General features: G+C 37.7%; 2 protein-coding genes across 3 annotated transcripts; both read left to right on the forward strand.

Moving 5' to 3' along the window:
• Positions 1-235: 235 nt before the first annotated feature.
• LOC100456773 (small proline-rich protein 2A) lies at positions 236-428 on the forward strand. Its single transcript, XM_054558934.2, has one exon. The coding sequence runs from the start codon at positions 240-242 to the stop codon at positions 426-428; it is 189 nt and encodes a 62-aa protein (XP_054414909.1). The 5' UTR covers positions 236-239.
• A 15,463-nt stretch (positions 429-15,891) lies between these two features.
• On the forward strand, positions 15,892-17,279 carry LOC100457143 (small proline-rich protein 2D). Of its 2 annotated transcripts, none has more exons than XM_054558941.1 (2): positions 15,892-15,940; positions 16,646-17,279. In XM_054558941.1, the coding sequence occupies exon 2, from the start codon at positions 16,665-16,667 to the stop codon at positions 16,881-16,883; it is 219 nt and encodes a 72-aa protein (XP_054414916.1). In that variant the 5' UTR covers positions 15,892-15,940; positions 16,646-16,664; the 3' UTR covers positions 16,884-17,279. The 2 variants fall into 2 exon arrangements, with proteins under 2 accessions (XP_054414916.1, XP_009242311.1); XM_009244036.3 differs by having other exon boundaries at positions 15,892-15,934.
• Positions 17,280-22,953: the final 5,674 nt, after the last annotated feature.

Genomic DNA, 22,953 nt, shown 5'->3' on the forward strand with positions numbered 1-22,953 from the left:
TATTTGGAAAAATTGTATGAGAAAACACAGGATTTCCTAGGGACAATGAAGCAGTTTGTTAAAGTGGAAGGGAGAAACCAGAAAGTCTTGAAAAGGGAATTAAGAATTTAAATAATTTCTTGGAGATTGGAGAAATAGTATGCCATGGTATTACATAAGCTTTGGCTTCTCTCTCTGGAGGATTCCCTTCCCACGAACACTGTTGTATCATTTATTTCAGATTCTGAGACTCCAGCAGGATGTCTTATCAACAGCAGCAGTGCAAGCAGCCGTGCCAGCCACCTCCTGTGTGCCCCACACCAAAGTGCTCAGAGCCATGTCCACCCCCGAAGTGCCCTGAGCCCTGCCCACCACCAAAGTGTCCACAGCCCTGCCCACCTCAGCCGTGCCAGCAGAAATATCCTCCTGTGACACCTTCCGCACCCTGACAGTCAAAGTATCCACCCAAGAGCAAGTAACAGCTTCAGAATTCATCAGGACCAAGAAGGGATAAGGATATTTGACTCACCTCGTTCCACAACTCCATCTTCATCTTCTCATCGAAGCCTACCATGGATACACAGGGAGCTTCTTTCTCCTTAGCCAGTGATTTGCCCATGATGATCCCTGACAGCAAAAAGTTTCTTTTCTGAGGCTGCCATACTGCCACTGTCCAGGTGGAGACTGAGCAAAGGAAGTCCTGGGCTGTGCCAGCTCCCAGAGCTTCGGAAGAAAGAGCAGCAGCTCTCTCCCTGGGAACCATCAGAGAATTCTGTTGATGTGTTCTGTGTCTGTCTGTCACCTGGTCACGAGCTTCTACCAACTTTGCAATTGTCACTTATCTTTCATGCCCTGAATAAAGTATCTATGCATATATATTTGTGAATGGATCTTTTGTTTCTTTTCAAATCTGCTTTATTAGCAATATTATGTAATCTTTTGGATTTATTTCAATCTTTCTTTGATTCACAGCAGGATCTCACAATTTGGGTCATACCAAAGATTATTTCTGTATCATTTTAAACCCCTTTTATTTTCCTTAATTAGCGTTTGATTGATTTGAGGAGGATATTATTCAACTTCTCTGAATTGGAATTGACAACTTCTCTTTACTGCAAAGTGAGCAAAATAACATTGACATTACAAACTAGTCTAAGGCATAAAATTTGATTACTATCTGATATTTGGTTGGCACAATGCCTGACACGTAATTAGCTGTCATTTGATAGAGTTGTATTCTCAGCCACATATTATCATTGTTTTCACCATCACCATCCTCCTCCTCATCATCATCATCACTCCCCACTACAACCACTACCACATTTGTTCCAGCAAAAGAGTGGCTTGGGTGTAACTAACACAGGAAATAAGAAGACTCTCTCATGTTATTTGTATTGATTCATAATACTTGTACACATTTACTGCATACATGTGATTTTTTACATGAATAGAATGTGTAATGATCAAATCAGGATATCAGGAAATTTAGGGCATTCATCACCTGGAGCATTTATCATTGTTCTTTGTTGGGAACATTTCAATTCTAGCTATTTTGAAGAACACAATACATTGTTGTATACTGTAGTCACCTTCCTCTGCTATCAAATATTAAAACTTACTCATTTTATGTATCTATATGTTTTTACTCATTAACCAGTATTTCTTCATTCTCCATCCCCCTGAACACCCTTCCTTGCCTCTGGTATCTCTCATTCTACTGTCTACCTTTATAGATCAACATTTGTAGCTCCTACATATGAGTGAGAACATGCAATATTTGTCTTTCTCTGCTTGATTTATTTTACTTAACATAATGACCTCCAGTTCCATCCGTGTTGCTGCCAATAACAGGATTTCATTCTTTTTATTACAATGGAATAGTATTTCATTGTGTGTATATACATATTTTCTTTATTCATTCATTCATTAATGGACACTTAGCTTACACATCTTTTCTATTGTGAACAGTATTGCAATAACCATAGGAGTTCAGGCATCCTTTTTGCGTACTGATTTCTTTTCCTTTGGATAGATACACAGTAGCTGGATTGCTGGATTGAATAGTAGTTCTGTTTTTAGTTTTTTGAGAAATCTTCTTACTGTTTTGCATAGCAACTGTACTAATTTACATTCCCATCAAGAGTATACAAGGCTTCTTTTTCTTTGCACCCTCTCCAGCGTAGCTTTTTTTAACTTTTAAGTTCAGGGGTGCATGTGCAGGTTTGTTATATAAGCAAGCTCATGTCGCAGGGTTTAATCGTAGCACCCATTAGTTATTTTTCCTGATCCTCTCCTTCTCCATACCCTGTGGTAGGTGCCAGTGTCTGCTGTTCTCTTTAAGGTGTCCATGTTTTCTCATCATGTAACTCACACTTATAAGTGAGAACATGCGGTATTTGAATTTCTGTTCCTGCATTAGTTTGCTAAGGATAATGACCTCCAGCTCCATCTATGTACCTGTATTCCATGGTGTATATGTACTATATCTTCTTTATCTAGTCTATCATTAATGGGCACTTAGTTTGATTCCATGTCTTCACTATTATGAATGGTGCTGCAATGAACATAACACATGCATGTGTCTTTATGATATAGAATGGTTTATATTCCTTTGGGTATATGCCAAGTAATGGGATTGCTGGTTCGAATGGTAGTTCTGTTTTTAGTTCTTTGAGTAATTGCCACACTGTTTTCTTCAATAGTTGATCTAATTTACACTCCTACCAGCAGTGTATAAACATTCCTTTTTCTATACAACCTTGCTAGCACCTTTTATTTTTGACTTTTTAACAGTAGACATCTGACTGGGGTCTCTCATTGTGGTTTTGATCTGCATTTCTCTAATGATCAGTGATATTGAGCTTTTTTTAATATGCTTGTGTACCACACATATGTCTTCTTTTTAAAGTGTTTGTTCCTGTCCTTTTTCCACTTTCTAATAGGGCTGTTTTTTTTTCTTGTGAATTTCTTTAAATTCTTTATAGATGCTAGATATTACACCTTTATAATATGCATAGTTTGCAACAATTTTCTCCCATTCTGTAGGTTGTCTGTTTACTCTTTTGATGGTTTCCTTTGCTTTGCAGAAGCTCTTTAGTTTAATTAGATCCTACTTGCCAATTTTTGTTTTTGTTGCAATTGCTTTTGGCATCTTATTCATGAAATCTTTGCCTGTCTCTATGTCCAGAATGGTATTGCCTAGGTTGTCTTTCAAAGTTTTTATGGTTATGGGTTCTACATTTAAGTCTTCAATCCATCTTGAGTTGATTTTTGTATATGTTGTAAGGAAGGCATCCAGTTTCAATCTTCTGCATATGGCTAGCCAGTTATCCCAGCACCATTTATTGAATAGGGAGTCCTTTCCCCATTGTTTGTTTTTATCACCTTTTTAGATGATCAGATAGTTACAGGTGTGATGCTTTATTTCTGGCTTCCCTATTCTGTTGCATTAGTGTGTGTCTGTTTTTGTACTAGTACCATGCTGTTTTGGTTACTGTAGACTTGTAGTATAGTTTGAAGTCAGGTAGTGTGATGCCCCCAGTTTTTTTCTTTTTGCTTAGGATTGCCTTGGCTATTTTGGCTCATTTTTGGTTCCATATGAATTTTAAAATAGTTTTTTTTCTAGTTCTGTGAAGAATGTCATTGGTGGTTTGATAGGAATCACATTGAATCTGTAAATTGGGCAATATGGTCATCTTAATGATATTGATTTTCTATATATGAGCATGGAATGTGCTGCCTACATTTGTGTCATCTCTGATGTTGTTCAGGAATGTTTTGTAGCTTTCCATGTAGAGATCTTTCACCTCCCTGGTTAGCTGTATTCCTAGATATTTTATTCTTTTTGCCACTATTGTGAATGGGATTGTGTTTGTTAATTGGCTCTTGGCTTGTCTTTTGTTGGTGTATAGGAGTGCTAGTAATTTTTGTGCATTGATTTTGAATCCTGAAACATTGCTGAAGTTGTTTATCAGCTGAAAGAGCTTTTATTTCGAGACTATGGGGTTTTTTTTTTTTTAAGATATAGAATCATGTTGTATGCAAACACAATAGTTTGACTTTGTGTCTTCCTATTTTGATGCCCATTCTCTCTTTATCTTCCCTGATTGCTGTGTCCAGGACTTCCCATACTATATTGAATAGGAGTGGTGAAAGAGAGCATAATTGTCTTGTGTTGGTATTCAAGGGCAATGCTTCCAGCTTTTCACCATTCAGTATGATATTGGCTGTGGGTTTTTCATAGATGGCTCGTATTATTTTGAGGTAAGTTTCTTTTGTATCTAGTTTATTGAGAGTTTTTAACATGAAAGGATGTTGAATTTTATGGACAGCCTTTTCTGCATCTATTGAGATAATCATATGATTTTTGCCTTTAGTTCTGTTTATGTGATGAATTGCATTTATTGATTTTTTTATTGTTGAACCAACCCAGGGATAAAGCCAACCTGATGGTGGTGGATAAGCTTTTTGATGTGCTGCTGGATTTGGTTTGCCAGTATTTTGTTGAGAATTTTTGCATTGAAGTTCATTGAGGATATTGACCTGATGGGTTGTGTGTGTGTGTGTGTATGTTTGTGTATGTGTGTGTGTGTCCCTGTCAGGTTTTGGTATCAGGATAATGCTGGCCTCATAGAATGAGTTAGGGAGGAGTTCATCCTCCTCAATATTGTGGAATAATTTTAGTAGGAATATTTGTTTAGCCGAAAACAAGAGCAGATACTAGCTCTTGTTTGTATATCTGGTCAAATTCAGCTGTGAATTTGTCTTGTTCTGGGCTTATTTTGGTTGGTAGGCTATTTATTACTGTTTCAATTTTGGAGCTCATTACTGGTCCTTCCACGGATTCAAATTCTTCCTGGCTCAGGCTTGGGAGGGTGTATGTGTCCAACAATGTATTTGTTTCTTCTAGATTTTCTAGCTTATGTGCATAGAAGTGTTCATAATATTCTCTTATGATTATTTGTATTCCTCTGGGGTCAGTGGTAATATCTCCTTTGTCATTTCTAAATGTGTTTACCTAGATTTTCTCTCTTTTCCTCTTTATTAGTCCAGTTAGCAGTCTATTTATTTCATTAATTTAAAAATCCACCTCCTGGATTTGTTGACCTTTTGAATGATTTTTCATGTCTCAGTGTCCTTCAGTTCAGCTCTGATTTTAGGTATTTCTTATTTTCTCCTTGCTTTGGGGTTGGTTTTCTCTTGATTCTCTAGTTCTTTTAGTTGTGATGTCATGTTGCTAAATTGAGACCTTTCTAACTTTTTGATGTGAGCATTTTGTGCTATAAATTTCCCTCTTAACACTGCTTTAGCTGTGTTCCAGAGATTCTGGTATGTTGTATCTTTATTCTCATTAGTTTAAAAGATCTTCTTGATTATGGTCTAATGAAATATGTGGATTTGATCCTGTCATCATGAAGTTAGCTGGTTATTTTGCAAACTTATGTATGTGGTTGCTTTACGGCATCACTGTTCTGTGTACTTAAGTGTGTTTTTGTAGTGGCTGATAATAGTCTTTCCTTTTTATATTTAGCTCTTCCTTCAGGAGCTCTAGTAAGGTAGGTCTTATGGTAACATATTCCTTCAGCATTTGCTTGTCTGAAAAGTATCTTATTTCTCCTTCACTTCTGAAGTTTAGTTTGGCTAGAATTGAAATTCTAGGTTGGAATTTCCTTTCTTTAAGTATGTTGAACACTGGCTCCCAATCTCTTCTGGCTTGTGTGATTTCTGCTGAGAGGTCTACTGTTAGTCTGCTGGGTTTCCCTATGTAGGTGACGTGACCTTTCTTTCTAGCTGCTTTTAGGATTTTTTCTTTCATTTGACCTTGAAAAATCTGATGATTATGTATCTTGGGGATGATGTTCTTCTGTAGTATCTTACTAGGGTTCTTTGCATTTTCTGAATTTTATGTCTGTCTGTCTAGCTAGGTTGGGGAAGTTCTCATGGATGATATCCTGAAATATGTTTTCAAGCTGGTTACACTCTCCTTATCTCTTTCAGGGACACTAATGAGTCACAGATTTTGTTTCTTTAGAAAATACCATTTTTTGAGGTTTTGTTCATTTCTTTTAATTCTTTTTTTCTCTATTCTTGGCTGACTGTCTTATTTCAAAAAGTTAGTCTTTGAACTCTGGGATTCTTTTCTCTGCTTGGTCTACTCTATTACTAATACTCGTGATTGCATTAGAACATAACCGACCTGATAGAGCTGAGAAACACTTTACAAAATGTATAGTTTCTAGTGTGTTTCTCAGCTCTATCAGGTCAGTTATGTTCTTTTCTATACTGGCTATTTTGTCTGTCAGCTCCTGCGTTGTTATATGGTGATTCTCAGCCTTCTTGGATTGGGTTTCAGAACACTCCTGCATCTTATTGATCTTCCTGCCTATCCATATTTTGAATTCCATTTCTAGCATTTCGGCCATCTCAGCCCAGTTCCGAACCCTGGCTGGAGAGGTTGTGTGGTCATTTGGAGGAAAGAAGGCACTCTGGTGTTCTGAGTTTTCAGAGTTCTTGCATTGCTTCTTTCTTATCTTTGTGTCTTATATTCCTTCAATCTTTGAAGTTGGTGATGTTTGGATGGTTTTTTTTTTAATCACATTTGATAACCTTGAGGTTTTGATTGTGGTGTAAGGTCAATTCAGATGACTGGCTTCATCTGTGAAAGATTTTAGGGTCCCAACACTCAGCTCCCAACTCCTGGACTGCATGCCGTAACTCTGGGGGAACTATATCAGGCTTGACTTTGTTCTTTGGCTCCCCCAGGTTAGGAATCCACTGTGGTTTGGAGGCTGAGGTGCTCCCTGATCCCTGGTCACTACACTGTGATGAGTGGTGTCAGCCAAAGTGTTTTGTAGTGTGGTGGCAGCAGGGTCCATTCTTGTTTGTATGTGCCAGGAGCAGTGGCAGCATGGCAGGGTGCATACTTTTAGGCTGGAGCAGGGTTCTTGCAGGTGCTAGGCTACTTGCCTCTGGGGGGACATTCACCACAGTGGTGGAGGCGATGTTTCTTGGCAGGGTACAGGGTCCCTGCTGGCAACTGTGTGTGTGTGGTGACACTTGTAGAGTTGTTGGTGTGTGGATGGGATGCTGGCTGGTGCAGGTCTGTGTGCTTTCTCTCTGTGCCACGGGCAGGGGTGGTTGTTTGGGGTGCAGAAGTTTCCACTGTTTTCAGTGCCTAGTTTCACTCCCATGGCAGTGTTGGTACAAGGGTATACACTGGCATGGGTGGTGCACTGGCAGGGGTGGGGCTTCCTGGCTCTGTGCTTGCCATGGCTCTGTGACTGCAATGGTCATTGCCAGGGATAATGGGCTGACCGTACTCTCACTGCAGCAGTGGCAGGGCAGGATGCACACACTCACATGTACTGGTGAGGAGACGAAAGCAAAACCCATTCATGCACACACATGCCAGCAAAGTGACATGGAGTGTTGTTCTGGGCCCAGGGGAAGCTGCAGTGTGTGGAGTGAGCAGATGGGCTGGTAGGTAACTGTGGGTGGCTGCCCTGCTGGAGTTCTCCACTTGTCAGCTGTGATCTGCCAGCACAGAGGCTATGATGTGGGTCCCAAGGTCACCCGAGTTTGCCCTGCAAGCAGGTACAGCCAGGCTGGCACTCCAGGAGAGACCAGCTGACCAGGGGGTGCTCAGGTCAGACTTGCCCCATCTGAAGGGCAAGATTGCCCTGCGCAGTTCAGGTCCAACAGTTCCCCAGGGGCTAAAGTCTCCTATACTAGCAAGTTGAGCCTAGGGAGATGGCCATCCCTGGCCCTGCTCCATTACAGACACTCCTCTACCAAACCCTTTAGGCTCCACATCAGCTGGCAGGCTGCCCCTGTCACTTCCCTAAGCAGCTCTCCCTGCCAACTGGAGCGTCCCTGGTGGTTAAGGGGGTCTCCCCCTGCCGGGATTCCAGAGGCCCATGGCGAGAGTGGGTTGTTCCCTGTCGGTTCAACTCAGCTGTTCCCCTGGAGTCACTGGAGGCCAGGAACCAGTCTTGGTGTGTAGTGTCCCTGTGTAGAACTCCCACCTTTCTCTCTTTTCAGCCTAGCTTCTGGATCTTCTCTTCATTCACTCGCAGTGCCTTCCCTCTGAATATCTGTTAGAAGTGCACCTGTCATCTCGGCTCCTTAGTGGCAGCTGTTCCACCTGGCTGCATCCAGTTGGCCATCTTGCCCAGGGCCACAGGAACGATCTGGTATGCTAAATGTTTCTGAGGCTTTTTTGCATCAATATTCATGAGGAATATTGGTCTGTAGTTTTCATTTCTTGTAGTGTCTTTGTCTGACTTTTGTATCCGGGTATTCGCGCGCCTCATGGAACAAGACAGGAAGTAGTCCCTATTTTCAGCTTTCTTTTTTGAAAGATTTTGAAAAGGATTGGCATATACTTCTCCAGTAAATCCTTCTGGGTCAACACTTTTCTTTCTTGTGAGATTTTAGATTAGTGATTCAATTTTTTTACTTATTATATATCTTTTCAAATTTTCTATTTCTTCATGATTTGATTTGGTGGATAGTGTATATCTAAGAGTTTGTTCAACTGGTTATCTGATAAACTGATAGAATTGTTCATAGTTTCTGGTTATCTGATAAACTGATAGAATTGTTCATAGTTTCTGCTTAAAATTTTTTTATTTTTGTAAAATCAATAGTAACGTCCTCACTTTCTTTCAGATTTTAGCCATTTGAATGTTATATTGTATTTTTTTCCCTGTAGTCTGTCTAAATATTTTTCAATTTTATTGACCTTTTCAAAGAAATAAAACTTAATTTTATTGATTTTTCTCTATGGTTTGCTTGTACTTTATTAGTATCTCTACTCTAGGCTCGTATTTACTTTTCTGGGGTTTAGTGTACTTTAGTTTTTGTAGTTTCCTAAGCTGTAACATGAGGTTATTGATCTGAGATATTTTTCTGTCATTAAAAATGTATGTGGGCTGGGCGCGGTGGCTCGTGCCTGTAATCCCAGCACTTTGGGAGGCCGAGATGGATGGATCCCGAGGTCAGGAGATTAAGACCATCCTGGCTAACATGGTGAAACCCCGTCTCTGCTAAAAATACAAAAAAATTAGCCAGGTGTAGTAGCGGGCCCTGTAGTCCCAGCTACTCGGGAGGCTGAGGCAGGAGAATGTTGTGAACCCGGGAGGCAAAGCTTGCAGTGAGCCAAGATCGCGCCACTGCATTCCAGCCTGGGCGACAGAGAAAGACTCCGTCTCAAAAACAAACAAAAAAAAATGTGGTTCTGGCTATAAATTTCCCTGTTAGCACTGCTTTTGCTGCAAACCATAAGTTTTGGTTTGATGTGTTTTGTTGTCAGTAGTCCCAAGCGATTTCTAATTTTCTTTGTGATTTCTTTTTTGACCTGTTGGTCGTTTAAGAGTTTGCTGTTTAATTTCCACATATTTGTGAAATTTCCAGTTTTAATTGGGCTATAGGTTTTTAATTTTATTTTATTGTGATTGGAAAAGTACTTTGTATGATTTTAGTCTTTTAAAATATATTAACTTGTTTTCTAGCCTAATATGTGGTCTATCCTGGAGAGTGTTCTTCCATGTTCTCTTGAGAAAACTGTAAGGGGGATCCTGTTCCTTTTGATTGGAGTATTCTATATTTGTCTGTTTGTTCCAATTGGCTTATATATTTAAGTCCTCTATTGTTTTTAACTTCTATCATTCTATCCATTTTTGAGAGGGAAGTATTCGAGTTTTCAACATTTGTTTTAGACCTATTAATTTCTTCTTTTAATTTATCTCACTGTATCTCTGTATATTTTGGAGTTCTGATGTTCAGTAAGTGTATGTTTATAACTCCTATAATTTCTTGGTGAATAAATCTCTTTATCTTTGTAGTATTTTATAACAGTTCTCAACTTAAAGTTAATGATGTCTAAAGTTAGTGTAGTCACGTCTGGTCTCTTGGCAATTTACATGAAATATCTTTTTCTTTCCTATTACTTTCACCTCCTTTGTGTCTTTAGCTGTAAAGTCAGTCTCTTTTAAACAACAAATAGTTGAATCTTTTTTTTTTTCTTTTTGATTCAGTTCTCCAGTTTGTGTTGTTGGGGAGAGTTTAATTCATTCACATTTAAAGTACTTACTGATAAGGGAGGTCTTCTTTCTGCATTTACTCTTTTCTGTATATTGTTTGTCTTTCAACACTTTCTGATTTACGATATTTGTTTTTTTGTACTAAAACTATTTTATTGACTTTTTTCTTTTGTGTATACTTGAAAATATTTATTATGTGATTTCGATTGGGATTATGTATAATATTCTAAAGTTATAGTAATTTAATTTGAATTAACACTATGTAACTGCAATAGCATAGAAAAGTTGACTCATACCCAGCTGGTCAACATGCCGAAACCCTGTCTCTACTAAAAATACAAAAATTAGCTGGGCATGGTGGCATGCGTCTGCCTGTAATTTCTGAGGCACGAGAATTGCTTGAAACAAGGAAGCAGGGATTGCAGTGAGCCAAGATCACGCCACAGCATTTCAGCCTGGGTGATGGAGTGAGGCTCTGTCTCAAAAAATAAAAAAAATAAAAAAAATAAAAAAAGAAAATTTGACTCATACAATCCTATCCTCTTTTTATGTTGAGTTCACAAATTATATCTTTATACATTGTGTGTTCAGTAACACAGATTTGTAATTATTTTGTACACATTTGCATTTTAAATCTTGTAGGAAATAAAAAGTGGAGTTACAAGCTAAAATTACAATAATTTTTATGTTCCTGTGTACATTTACCAGACATTTTTGTGTTCTCATACAGTTTCAAATTTCTCTCTAGCATTTTATTCAACCTCAGAGACTCTCTTTATTATTTCTCATACAGAAAATCTAGGGGCAATGAACTGCCTTAAGTTTTGATTTCCAAGAACGTTATAATTTTGCCATCATTTTTAAGGACAATTTTGCCAGCTGTAGAATTCTAGATTGAAAGAATTCCAGGTTTTCTTTATTTTCAATATATCATCCCACTGCCTCCTGATCCTAAAGACTTTTGGTAAGAATTTGGTCAACTATTTATTAATAATCCCTTAGATATGATGATTCACTTCCCTCTTGCTGTTTTCAATATTATCCCTTTTGATAGTTTAATTATAATGTGTCTCAGTGTGAGTGTCATTGAATTAATTTAACTGGAAGTTTTTTGTGCTTTTTGGATGTGTAATTTTGCATTTTTCAGAATTGGTATAAATGGAACCATACAGTACATAGCCTTTGAGACTGACTATTTTTTACTTATCAGCTTGCATTTTAAATTCAACCATGTCTTTGTGAGTCTTGATAGGTCATTCCATGTTATCACTGCATAGTATTCCATTGCTTGGGTGTGATGCATCCCAGTTTATCAATTGAATTATTGAAGGGCATCTTGGTAGATCACAGATCTTGGAGATTATGAATAAAGCTGCTATAATCATTTGAATGCAAGCTATTTTTTGTCAACGTATTTTGAAATCTGTTAGATCAATTTTTGAATGTGCTTTTGTTGACTCATATAACAAAATTATGTTTATCTCTTTAAGACTGTGAATTAGTTTTGACTTTTCTCATAATGTTTATATTTTATTTAGCCTTTCTCCCACTTACAGCAGAATTCAGGTCTCTTGTCTTATATGTTAGAGTTCAAACAGTTTTTTCTCTCCAAATGTTTTCACAATTTTGTCTGTGTTTCTTTGTTTTCCTTTTTAATTTTTTTGGAGGGAAACCACGGCCTATGCACATTCACTGTCTTGAAAAGATTCTTACAAAAAGAGGTGTCTGATTCGTTCCTTTACCACATATCCTTCTCATTCTCATTTTAACACTAGCATATGGGATTACTTTATATTACTAATAGCTGTTGAAATTATGCTCTTAAATATACTGATCTAACATATAGAGAAAATAAAAGTAGAATATATAGGGTCTATTCACTTTGAGAAGGTTAATGCTGATGAGCTATTCAGTTTCGTATAAGGATTTAGCCTAAAATTTAGGTACTTTGCCACCAGAAGGAATGTGATATTTAAATAAGTGATTTCTTTATTATCCTAAACAGCTAACTACAGTAACAGCAAACTAAATTGGAGGTAACATTGTATATTTTTTTCACACAGAATGCTAAACCTCTATAAATGCTATTTGTTTTTACACATGAACAAATCCACATATTGCTATTTATTGTATTTATATTTATTTTCTTATATTAACTGAATTCAGAGGAAAGTCTTAGAGAGTCCAAACATCAAGGAACAATTAAAGCCTCTGGTTTCTATCCTTTGCTCTAAATTTCTGCTTAGGTTAACTCTCATTTTCATCACATAGGATAAGTGTCAAAATCATCCCATCTTATTGTTTCTGCACACTTCATTTAAATCATATATTTGCATTTGTTTTGTCCTAAAAATTTCTGGCACACACTTCAATAAGATAATATAAAAGATCTTGAAGGTGAAGCAAATAACTTTCTCAACCATAAACAACTTGAATTCGATATCTTGCCTCTATCTCTTTCATTAACAATGTGTTACTTTAGCATTTTGAGCACTATCTGTAGCCTGTGCTAAGTACTTTAAATGCAGTCTCTGCTTTAGTTGTTTTCTCATGACAATTAGTGGTAGGTACTATTATTATCACTATGTTCTATTATAGTTACTACCTGTCCTACTGATCACCCATTTCTTCCAATTTCATCATATTATGGCCAATTTATGCTTTCTATCCACCTGGCTCTTGCATAGCAGACAAATTCATTCCTGATTTTTTTAACCTAGTGTGATCTCCTAATTTTGGTGAGCTGTTTCATAGATACATATGGCTATGGAGTGTCTGTGGCTTCTGTGTGTGTATGTCAATGCTATGAGGACAGGGATTATTATTGGGGTTTTCTTCAAGAAAGATTTTAGTAGTGATGTGATCAAATGTAGAGCTATAACAATAAAACAACTGCTACTTACATCCAGCCCCACCTTTAGTGTCTGGCTAAAAATGCTGAAAAGAAGGCAGACCGTTTTCTCACTAATTGGACAATGGACAGGCTTGTCTCTTGTCAGCTTTTCAAATTAGAATTTTAAGATTCCTTACTCAATAATAGGTAACATTTGGAGAATATTTTGAAAAGTAAAACAAGAAAATAAACATCATCTGTAATTATACCAGCCAAATATAATCACATTTAATATGTTGTTTTACATATTTCCTAACTTTTAATAAATACATGTTAATGAAAATGTTATCATCCTTTACATAAGTTTTTAGTAAAATTTGTTTTAAATAATATTAAGTAATCTTTCAAAACATCCTTCTTAATTATCTTCATAATTCTACTGTATGTTTATCTGATACATCGAATTATGGAAAGACAATGGAGACTAAGCCTTCCATTCAGAAATAAAAGATATGCATGGGGGCTTACAATTACCATTTCTCTGAGCATAAGAAGAATATTTTGCCATGATTCTTGTTTCTTTGTTTACATACTTAATTTTAAATCTTCATTTGCTAGCACTGTTTGGTTTAGTGGAATGTATCATAGTAAAATATGAGATAAAATGTTGCATCAAATATTAGACCAAGTTCTTTCCTGTCATTTTTATGTACTAGTAATTCATACTTAATCATCCACTAGAAAATCAGGAAGTAGAAGTATTAGGAATGAACCTAAGGCTATCAGACTCTTAAAGAATATAAAGCTAAGCTCTTTAGACATGAAGACAGATGATAAAGACCCATGAGGTATGTGTGTGTGTATGTGTGTATGTGTGTGTGTATGTGTGTATATGTGTGTGTGTGTGTGTGTGAAGTATGCCTTGCTCCATGTCTCAGGGCCTGGATGTCCTAACTTGGGGAAACTGTGACTATTAGCTGTCCCTCTTCATGTTATGGCCATTCCTCATGTAGCTGGTCTGTGAGGAACTCTGAGTTTCCAGTTCTCCACGTCAACTTGTAAAGTGATCCTGTCTGAGATGCTGAGGGCACTAGGTCTGCTGCCACTCTGGTGCCTGCACTGCTGTGATAAGCAGCCTGTTTGAGTGGGGTGTCCTCAGAAGGGGAGTCTCAGGTTGTGACCCAAACTGTGTTAATCTCACACAGTGATCTCATTTGGCAGCGAATTCTTCAATTTTGCATGGCAGAAATCAGACATTTCTCTATGGATTTATGTTTTAGATGTGATGTGAGGCTCTTGGGGAGTAGTGGGTGATTTATTGAGTAAAGGACTTTTACTTTGGCTGGTGAAGTGCTTGGCATGTGTAATAGTCTATAGGAAGCATTTGGTGAGAACACCATTTGTAAACAGCTGGCCTCAGGGTGCTGACATGATGGCTCTATTTTTGTAGTGTCCTGGCCAGTGGTGATCTTGGCCAAAAGCTCTTCCTTACTGACAGGAGCAACAGCTGTTCTGGGAACCTAACCTACTTAACTGAGAGATGTGATGCTGGCTTGATTCAACACTGCCCTTCCTGGAGCACAGCTGGTGACTGCTTCAGTGATTTTGAGTCTTTCCTCTTCTTCATTCTCCTTTCTTCTTATTTACTTATAAAACCATGTTCTTGGGAAGCTTCCTGACTAATGGTCCAGATAAGGAAGCAATAGCAACATCACTTTAAATGTTTAATATACAGTACTTAGAAAGGCTCACTGATTGCAGGAAGCGTTTAAAAAAGTTGTGAAAGAACAATCACTAAATGCATTGACAACATATGTGTTAAGTGAACAATATGTACCAAAATGGACAGATGAGAGGTACACATTGGGTATGAGTTGAAAATCTAGCAGTTTGTGGGACTAGAAGGTTTATGGAAAAGACAAAGGAAGAACATGCAAGCAAATTAAAAAACACTGAGAAACATCTAAAACCTGTTTGGAAATAGAGAGGAAGAATACGTATTGGATTACCCTTTGTTTGTATTTTCCCTTCGAGTTAAACTTTAAGTGCTCTTACCTTCCTCACTCTGCAAACCTACTTCTAATTACTTACATATGATAATGTCTATGCAGCTTGTTCTCTATAGGATGTTCATAGGGAACCATATAGGCATGGTTCCATACATAGATTTTGAGTGAATACTTGTAACTTTAGTTTCCTTCTCTCCATTACCTTTTATAAATAAAAAGGCTGTAGTACACATCCTTGATGGCACCAAGTAGCAAATGTGCTGGGGAGACTAGATCTCACTCTCAAATCTGTCCTGGGTTGCAAGTGCCTCTACAAATGTGGTGCAGAAGCTACAAATGTGGTGCAGAAGACAGCTTCAAAGAGGAAAGGAATATAGGTAAAAATCTGAGGTTTTATCTGAGAAAGAGGTGGCAAAGAAAATTTCAGTCTTGAACAGGGTCAGCAGATAGCATAATGTGGTCAGCCTGCAAACCCAGAGGTAAGTATTATTGTCCCCTGTTTATAATCCCAGGGAGGAGAGGTGACATGCCTGTTGTCATGGAACTTAGCAAAGAAAAAGCTTAGCTCAGGCCTTTGTTAGGTCTCTCCTTCCTTCTAGCACATTGGCCAATTGTACGAGGAAAGTAGATGCAGAGTTGGGTTCATGTACAACAATATGGCATCCAGCTAGAGTGGATCAGGACAGGAAGTTTTATGACTCAGGGGAGGTAAGATAGGAAGGGATCATTGTTCCCAATCAAGAAAGAGAGCCCTTGACAACCAGTTAGAAAATCCCCCAATTATCTCTCTGACAAAAGTCACTGAAACTGAGATCTAAGGCAGGTCCTCTGTGACTCATGAGCACTTAACCTAGTGGGGAGATCCCAGAACAGGATATGTCCTAGTTTGAGAATGCCTCTCATGCCAGATATGGATACATTTGCATTTTACTTTGGACATTGCTGGACCAGCCCAGTTTTAGGCAGTTCCACTTCCCACTGGGTGGGGCAGCAAGTCCTATAAAGAGGTTCCCTGCTGCACGACTCTTAAACTCCTGGTACTCTAGCACTGATCTGCTTTGGAGAACCTGGTGAGTGTGAGTCCTTGAGTTCCTCGGTTCTTTGTGACCTGAAATATTGAATTTAATATGAAAACAGCAAGTTTGTTTGATACAATTCTGTAACCATGGGTTTGATGCTACTTAGTAGATGGAAATTTAGATTTAGAGTACAGTGATATGCTATTTTAGCTTGTTTCTTGTATACAGTTAGGTGTCCATATGGGCAGAGAAGTTAATAGGAAAGCTTTGAATTGAAGAAGAAAAAAGAACAAAGTATTTTTCCCCATGTTTTCCTGGTGTCTTTTTCAAAGGTTTGTGTCTTAACAGGTGCCAAGAGCCTGCAATCCTTCCCAAACAGCCCTTTGTTCTGTGCTCAAGTCAACCCACTGGGACTTTACTACAGATAATGATAAGAGAAATGGCTTGTGAGATTGCTCATGGTATCTGAACTTGTCAGTGCCTTTCCTAAAGATGTTATTTTCACAGAAATAACATGCTTGGTTCATTACCACAGAGATATTTTCTTTGGAAAAATTGTATGAGAAAACACAGGATTTCCCAGGGCCAATGAAGCAATTTGCTAAAGTGGAAGGGAGAAACGAAGTAGTCTTGAAAAGGCAGTTAAGAGTTTAAATAATTTCTTGGAGATGGAGCAATAATATTTCATGGTATTACATAAGCATTGGCTTCTCTCTCTGGAGGAGTCCCTTCCCACCAACACTGTTGTATCATTTCTTTCAGATTCTGAGACTCCAGCAGGATGTCTTATCAACAGCAGCAGTGCAAGCAGCCCTGCCAGCCACCTCCTGTGTGCCCCACGCCAAAGTGCCCAGAGCCATGTTCACCCCTGAAGTGCCCTGAGCCCTGCCCACCACCAAAGTGTCCACAGCCCTGCCCACCTCAGCAGTGCCAGCAGAAATATCCTCCGGTGACACCTTCCCCACCCTGCCAGCCAAAGTGTCCACCCAAGAGCAAGTAACAGCTTTAGGATTCATCAGGAGCATGAAAGGATAAGGATATTTGGCTCACCTTGTTCCACAGCTCCACTTGCATCTTCTCACCAAAGCCTTCCGTGGATGCACAGGGAGCTTCTTTCACCTTAACCTGTGACCTGCCTGTGATGATCCGTGACAGCAAAAGGTTTCCTTTCTGAGGCTGCCATACTGCCACTGTCCAGGTGGAGCTGAGGAAAGGAAGTCCTGGGCTGTGCCAGCTCCCAGAGCTTCAGCAGAAAGAGCAGCAGTTCTCTCCCTGGGAACCATCAGAGAATTCTGTTGATGTGTTCTGTGTCTGTCTGTCACCTGGTCATGAGCTTCTACCAACTTTGCAATTGTCACTTATCTTTCACTCCCTGAATAAAGTATCTATGCATATATATTTGTGAATGGATCTTTTGTTTCTTTTAGAATCTGCTTTATTAGTAATATTATATGATTATTTGTATTTTGTTCTACCTTTCTCTGATCCCCAGGACCAGGATTTCACAATTATAGTTATCTGAATTTTGGGCCATATCTATGATTATTTTTATATCATTTTAAACCCCTTTTATTTTCCTTAATTAGTGCTTGATTGATTTGAAGAACAAATCAATCAGAATTTTAATCTCTTCGTTGCAAAGTGTGGAAAATAATATTTATATCACTAACTTATCTTAGGCATAAAATGGAATTAATATCAGGAATTCAGTTGACACAATTCCTGACGTATCATTACTACTCATTTGATAGTAGTCTATTAGCAGCAGTACATCATCATTAAAACAGAACTACTATTTGACCCAGCAGTCTCACTATTGGGTATATACCCAAAGGAGTATAAATCGTTCTACCATAAAGACACACGCATGTGTATATTTATCGCAGCCATGTTCACTATAGCAAAGACATAGAATCAACCCAAAAGCCCATCAATAGTAGAGTGGATTTTAAAAATGTGATAAATATACGCCATGAATTCTACACAGCTATAAAAAAATTAGATCATGTCTGTTGTAGCAAAGTGGATCGAACTGGAGGCCATTATGCTAAGCCAACAAAATCAGAAACGGAAAACCTAATACCACGTGTACAGCCATTATGGAAAACAGTATGAAGGGTCCTCAAAAGTTAGAAATAGAAGTAATATATGATCTTGCAAACCCACTACAGGGTGTATACCCAAAAGAGATGAAATTAGTATATCAAAAAGATATTTGCACTCCCCTGTTTATCATAGCACTTTGCACAATAGCCAAGATATGGAATCCACCTAAGTGTCCAGTAACGGACGAATGGTTAAGGAATATATGGTTTATATACACAGTAGAACACTATTCAGCAATGAAAAGAATAAAATCTTATTTGTGACAACACGGATGAATCTACAGAACATTATGTTAAATGAAATAAGTAAGACACAGAAAGACAAATATTGTATGTTCTCCTTCATATGACGGAGCTAAAAAAGTTGCATTCATGAAGGTAGAGGGTAGAACAGTGGTTACCAGGGATTGGGGAGTGTGTAGGGGAGGGAGGGAAGGATGGGGAGAGGTTAGTTAGTGGCTACAAAGTTACAATTAAATGGGTATAAAGTTACAATTAAATAAATATAATAATGAATTATAATTTTTATTTATAATTAAATAATACAATTAATTGTATTATAATAATACAATTAATTGTATAATAATAATAATACAAGTAATACAATTTAATTATGATTAAATAATAATTAAATGGGTACAAAGTTACAAGTAAATTAAAAAGTTACAATTGAATACATACAATTACATACACATCATGGAATGCTACACAGCCATGAAAAAGAAAGAAATCATGTCCTTCGCAGCAAAATGAACGAAGCTGGAGGCCATTATCCTAAACAAATTAATATGAGAACAGAAAACCAAATACCGGATGTTCTCACTTATGAACGGAAGCTAAACATTGGGTACTCATGGACATAAAGATGGCAATTAAAAGGAATTAAATACTGATACACGCTACAACAAAAATCAGTATTTAAAATATTATGCTAAGTTAAAGAAGCCAGACACAAAGGACCACATATTGTATACCATTATTTATATGAAATGTCCAGAATAGGCAAATTTATAGAACCAGAAAGTAGACTAGTGATTTCTAGGGGTCTAGGGGCAGGGGAATGAGGATTGACAACTTGTCACTACGGAGTTATTTGGAGGAGTGATTAAAGGATTCTGAAATTAGACAGTGGTGAAAATTGTATAACTGTGAACCTACTAAGGACTATTGAATGTACACTTCAAAAGGGTGAATTTTATGGTATGTAAATTCTGTGTCAATAAAGGTATTTTAAAAACAAAGAAAATGGGCTCTTTTGTAAACATAAATGCAAGAGAATAAAGGGAAACCAAAAATCTGCAGAGTTGGGAAACTCAATCACTTTTAAATAGAAAGAGATAAAATCGAGAATAATTTTGAGAGACAAAAGTTCATTAAAACTCAGGTTTGCACTTAAGATTAGATTAAGTTTTAATGTTATCCCACCTAAGTTTATTTTTCCAAATAGTGTCAAAGAAGCCACAGTTGAGGAAGACAGACATGGAAAAAGGAAGGAATAAATAAGCGCAAGAATTTCATCTGTAAAAGAAATGTGGGTATAGTTATTAGCATATAGAACTGGCTAGAAGAAAATAGATTAGAAATCTACTAAATTTTTGAGGAATCATATTCCCAAAGTAATCACAAGCTAGATCTTAAAACAAATCAAAAAGAAATGAAGCAAAACAGCTTTCCAAGAGCCTTAAACCACACTTGGTTAGAAAGTGAGCTGATTCTTCCAATCCACAGACATGGAATTTTTCATTTGTTTGTGTTATCTATGATTTCTTTCAGAAGTGCTTTATAGTTCTCCCTGTAGAGATGTTGTATATTCTCCCTTTCGCCTCCTTGATTATATGTATTCCTAGTTGTTTTTTTTTTTTCGGTGGCTATTGTAAATGGGATTCCATTTTTGATTTGACTCTCAGCTTGAACATTATTGATGTATGCAAATGCTACTGATTTGTACATTGTTAAATGGCCATACTGCCCAAAACAATCTACAGATTCAACACTATTCCTTTCAAACTATGAATGCTGTTTCTCACAGAATTAGAAAAACCTTTTCTAAAATTCATATAAAACCAAAAGAGAGCTCAAATAGATAAAGCAATCCTAAACAAAAAGAACAAAGCTGGAGGAATCACATTACCTGACTTTAAGCTATATTATAATGCCACAGTAACCAAAACAGCATGATACTGATACAAAAACAGACACATAGACCAACGGAACAGTATAGAGAACCCAGAAATAAAGCTGTACACCTACAGCCATTTAATTGTTGACAATGTCAACAGAAATGAGGAATGTGTAAAGAGCTCTCTATTAAATAAATTGTGCTGGTATAGCTGGCTAGCCATGTGCAGAAGAATGAAACTGGACCTCTATCTTTCACCATCTGCAAAAATTAACTCAAGATGGATTAAAGATTTAAATGTAAGGCCTCAAATATAAGAATCCTAGAAAAAAACATAGGAAACACCATTCTGGACATTGGTCTTGGGAAAGAGTTTATGAGCAAGTTCTTAACAAGAATAGCAACAAAACTAAAAATTGACAAGTGGGACTTAGTTAAACTAAAGAGCCTCTTCATAGCAAAAGGAACTATCAACAGAGCAAACAGACAACTTACTCAATGGGAGAAGATATCTGTAAATCATCTGACAAAGGTCTAATATCCCGAATCTAAAAGGAACTTAAGCAACATAACAAGCAAAAACCAAATAATCACATTGAAAAGTGGGCAAAAGATATGAACAGACACTTCTCAAAAGAAGACATAGAAGTGGCCAAAAAACATGAAAAAATGTTCAACATCACTAATAACCACAGAAATGTAAATCAAAACCACAATGAGATACCATCTCACACCAGTTAGAATGGCTATTATTTAAAAAGTCAAAAAACAACAGTTGCTGGCAAGGCTGTGGAGAAAAGAGAACATTTATACACAGTTGATAGGAATGTAAATTAGTTCAGCCATTGTGGAAAGCAATTTGGAGATTTCTCAAAGAACTTAAAATGGAGCTACCATTTCACCCAGCAATCCCATTACTGAGTATATATACAAAAGAAAATAGATTATCCTACCAAAAAGACACATCCGCTTGTATGTTCATTGCTGTGCTATTCACAATAGCAAAGTCATGGAATCAAACTAGGTGCCCATCAACAGTGGACTAGATAAAGAAAATATGGTACATATACACCATGGAATGCTACACAGCCATAAAAAAGAATGAAATCATGTTCTTTGCAGTAACATGGATGGAGCTGGAGGCCGCTATCCTAAGCAAATTAATGTGAGAACAGAAAACTACATACCACATGTTCTCACTTACAAATGGGAGCTGAACATTGGGTACTCATGGACATAAAGATGGCAACAATAGACACAGGTGAGTAACAGAGGGAGAAGAGACAGAGGGGGTTAACGGTTGAAAAACTGCCTGTTGGTTATTATGGTCACTATCTGGGTAATGGACTCATTTGTATTCCAAGCCTCAGCATCACACAATACACCCATGTAACAAACCTACAAGTGTATAACCCTGTATTAGTCTGTTCTTGCATTGCTATAAAGAACTACCTGAGACTGGGTAATTTATAAAGAAAAGAGGTTTCAATGACTCACAGTTCCATACGCTGTACAGGAAGCATGTCTGGGAAGGCCTCTGGAAACATGATTATGGCAGAAGGCAAAAAGGAAGCAGGCACATCTTCACATGGCAGAGCAGGAGAGAGAGCGAAGGTGGAAGTGCTACACACTTTTAAAAAACCAGATCTTGTGAGAACTCACTCACTATCATGAGAACAGCAAGGGCAAAGTCTGCTGCCATAATTCAATCTCCTCCCACCAGGCCCCTCCTCCAACATTGAGGATTATAATTCCACAGGAGATTTGGATGGGGACACGGAACCAAACCATATCAACTCCTGAATCTAAAATAAAAGTTGAAATTATAGAAAAGAAAAAATAACAAAAAATTTAAAAAAGAAAAGTGAGCTGCAAAGCTTACCTAACCAAGAAAGGCACAATCCACAATGCATACTTGAGGTTTGATTATAGAGAATAGTATTAAGAAAAGGACAATTCTACAGATGGAAGAACAATGAATAGGAAAGTTAAAAGGAGTTCCTCTCAGAGAACAGAATCAACACCTTAAAAGGAACTTCTACCACTTCTGGTATATTAGAGTGGGAAGAGTGTGGCTTCACAATGCCTGCCCAGTTGGATTTCAGAGTACTAAGGCCTAGTGGCTGCCATGTGTCACCATTATGTTCCTTTGAACATGGTAGTTTTGATTTAGCTCTCCTGTACCTGCATTGCCATTGGATGCTGGGTAACAGGAAGAAATGGCTCATTTGTTTGTTTCATAATTTGTTTAACAAAAGGAGCCATAGGAAAATGTGATGGAGAGAATTTCATGTCATCTAGAGATCCTGGATTTTGAGCTGGTGGGGACCATAAGGGTTTTTTTCCTTAGGGGATTGTGTTCTGCTTATGAGACAAAAGGAGCAGATGGATATTTGAGAACAAGAAGGCTATTCTGTGGCTGAAGCTTGAGGAGCTCACCCAAATCTCTGTCTTCCTCTTATTTCTAAGCACACCAGTAAACTACATTTCTTAACTTTGTGAGGTTGACAGGGCTATGTGACCAAGTTCTAGCCAAGTCAATAAGAACTGAGGGGATGCATGCCATTTCTTGTTCCAAGTGGATAAGTGCAGGGGCACCTTCTCTATATTCAGTCTATTTACCTGTTCTTGTGCTTGGATTTATAAGGCACAGCACTCAGAGATGGTGAGACCATATGAAGAAAGGACTGTGTCTCTTCGTGACTATGTGGAACAAAGACTTTACAAACCCATATTGGACTTTTATATGAGTGGAAAGTAACTTTTACTTGATGGAGCCCCAACAATATAGGGGGTGTTGTTATAGCAGCTAACCTATGCTGACTAATAATAGCATGATTACAACA

This window comes from Pongo abelii, chromosome 1 (assembly GCF_028885655.2).
Source record: "Pongo abelii isolate AG06213 chromosome 1, NHGRI_mPonAbe1-v2.0_pri, whole genome shotgun sequence".
NCBI lineage: Eukaryota > Metazoa > Chordata > Mammalia > Primates > Hominidae > Pongo > Pongo abelii.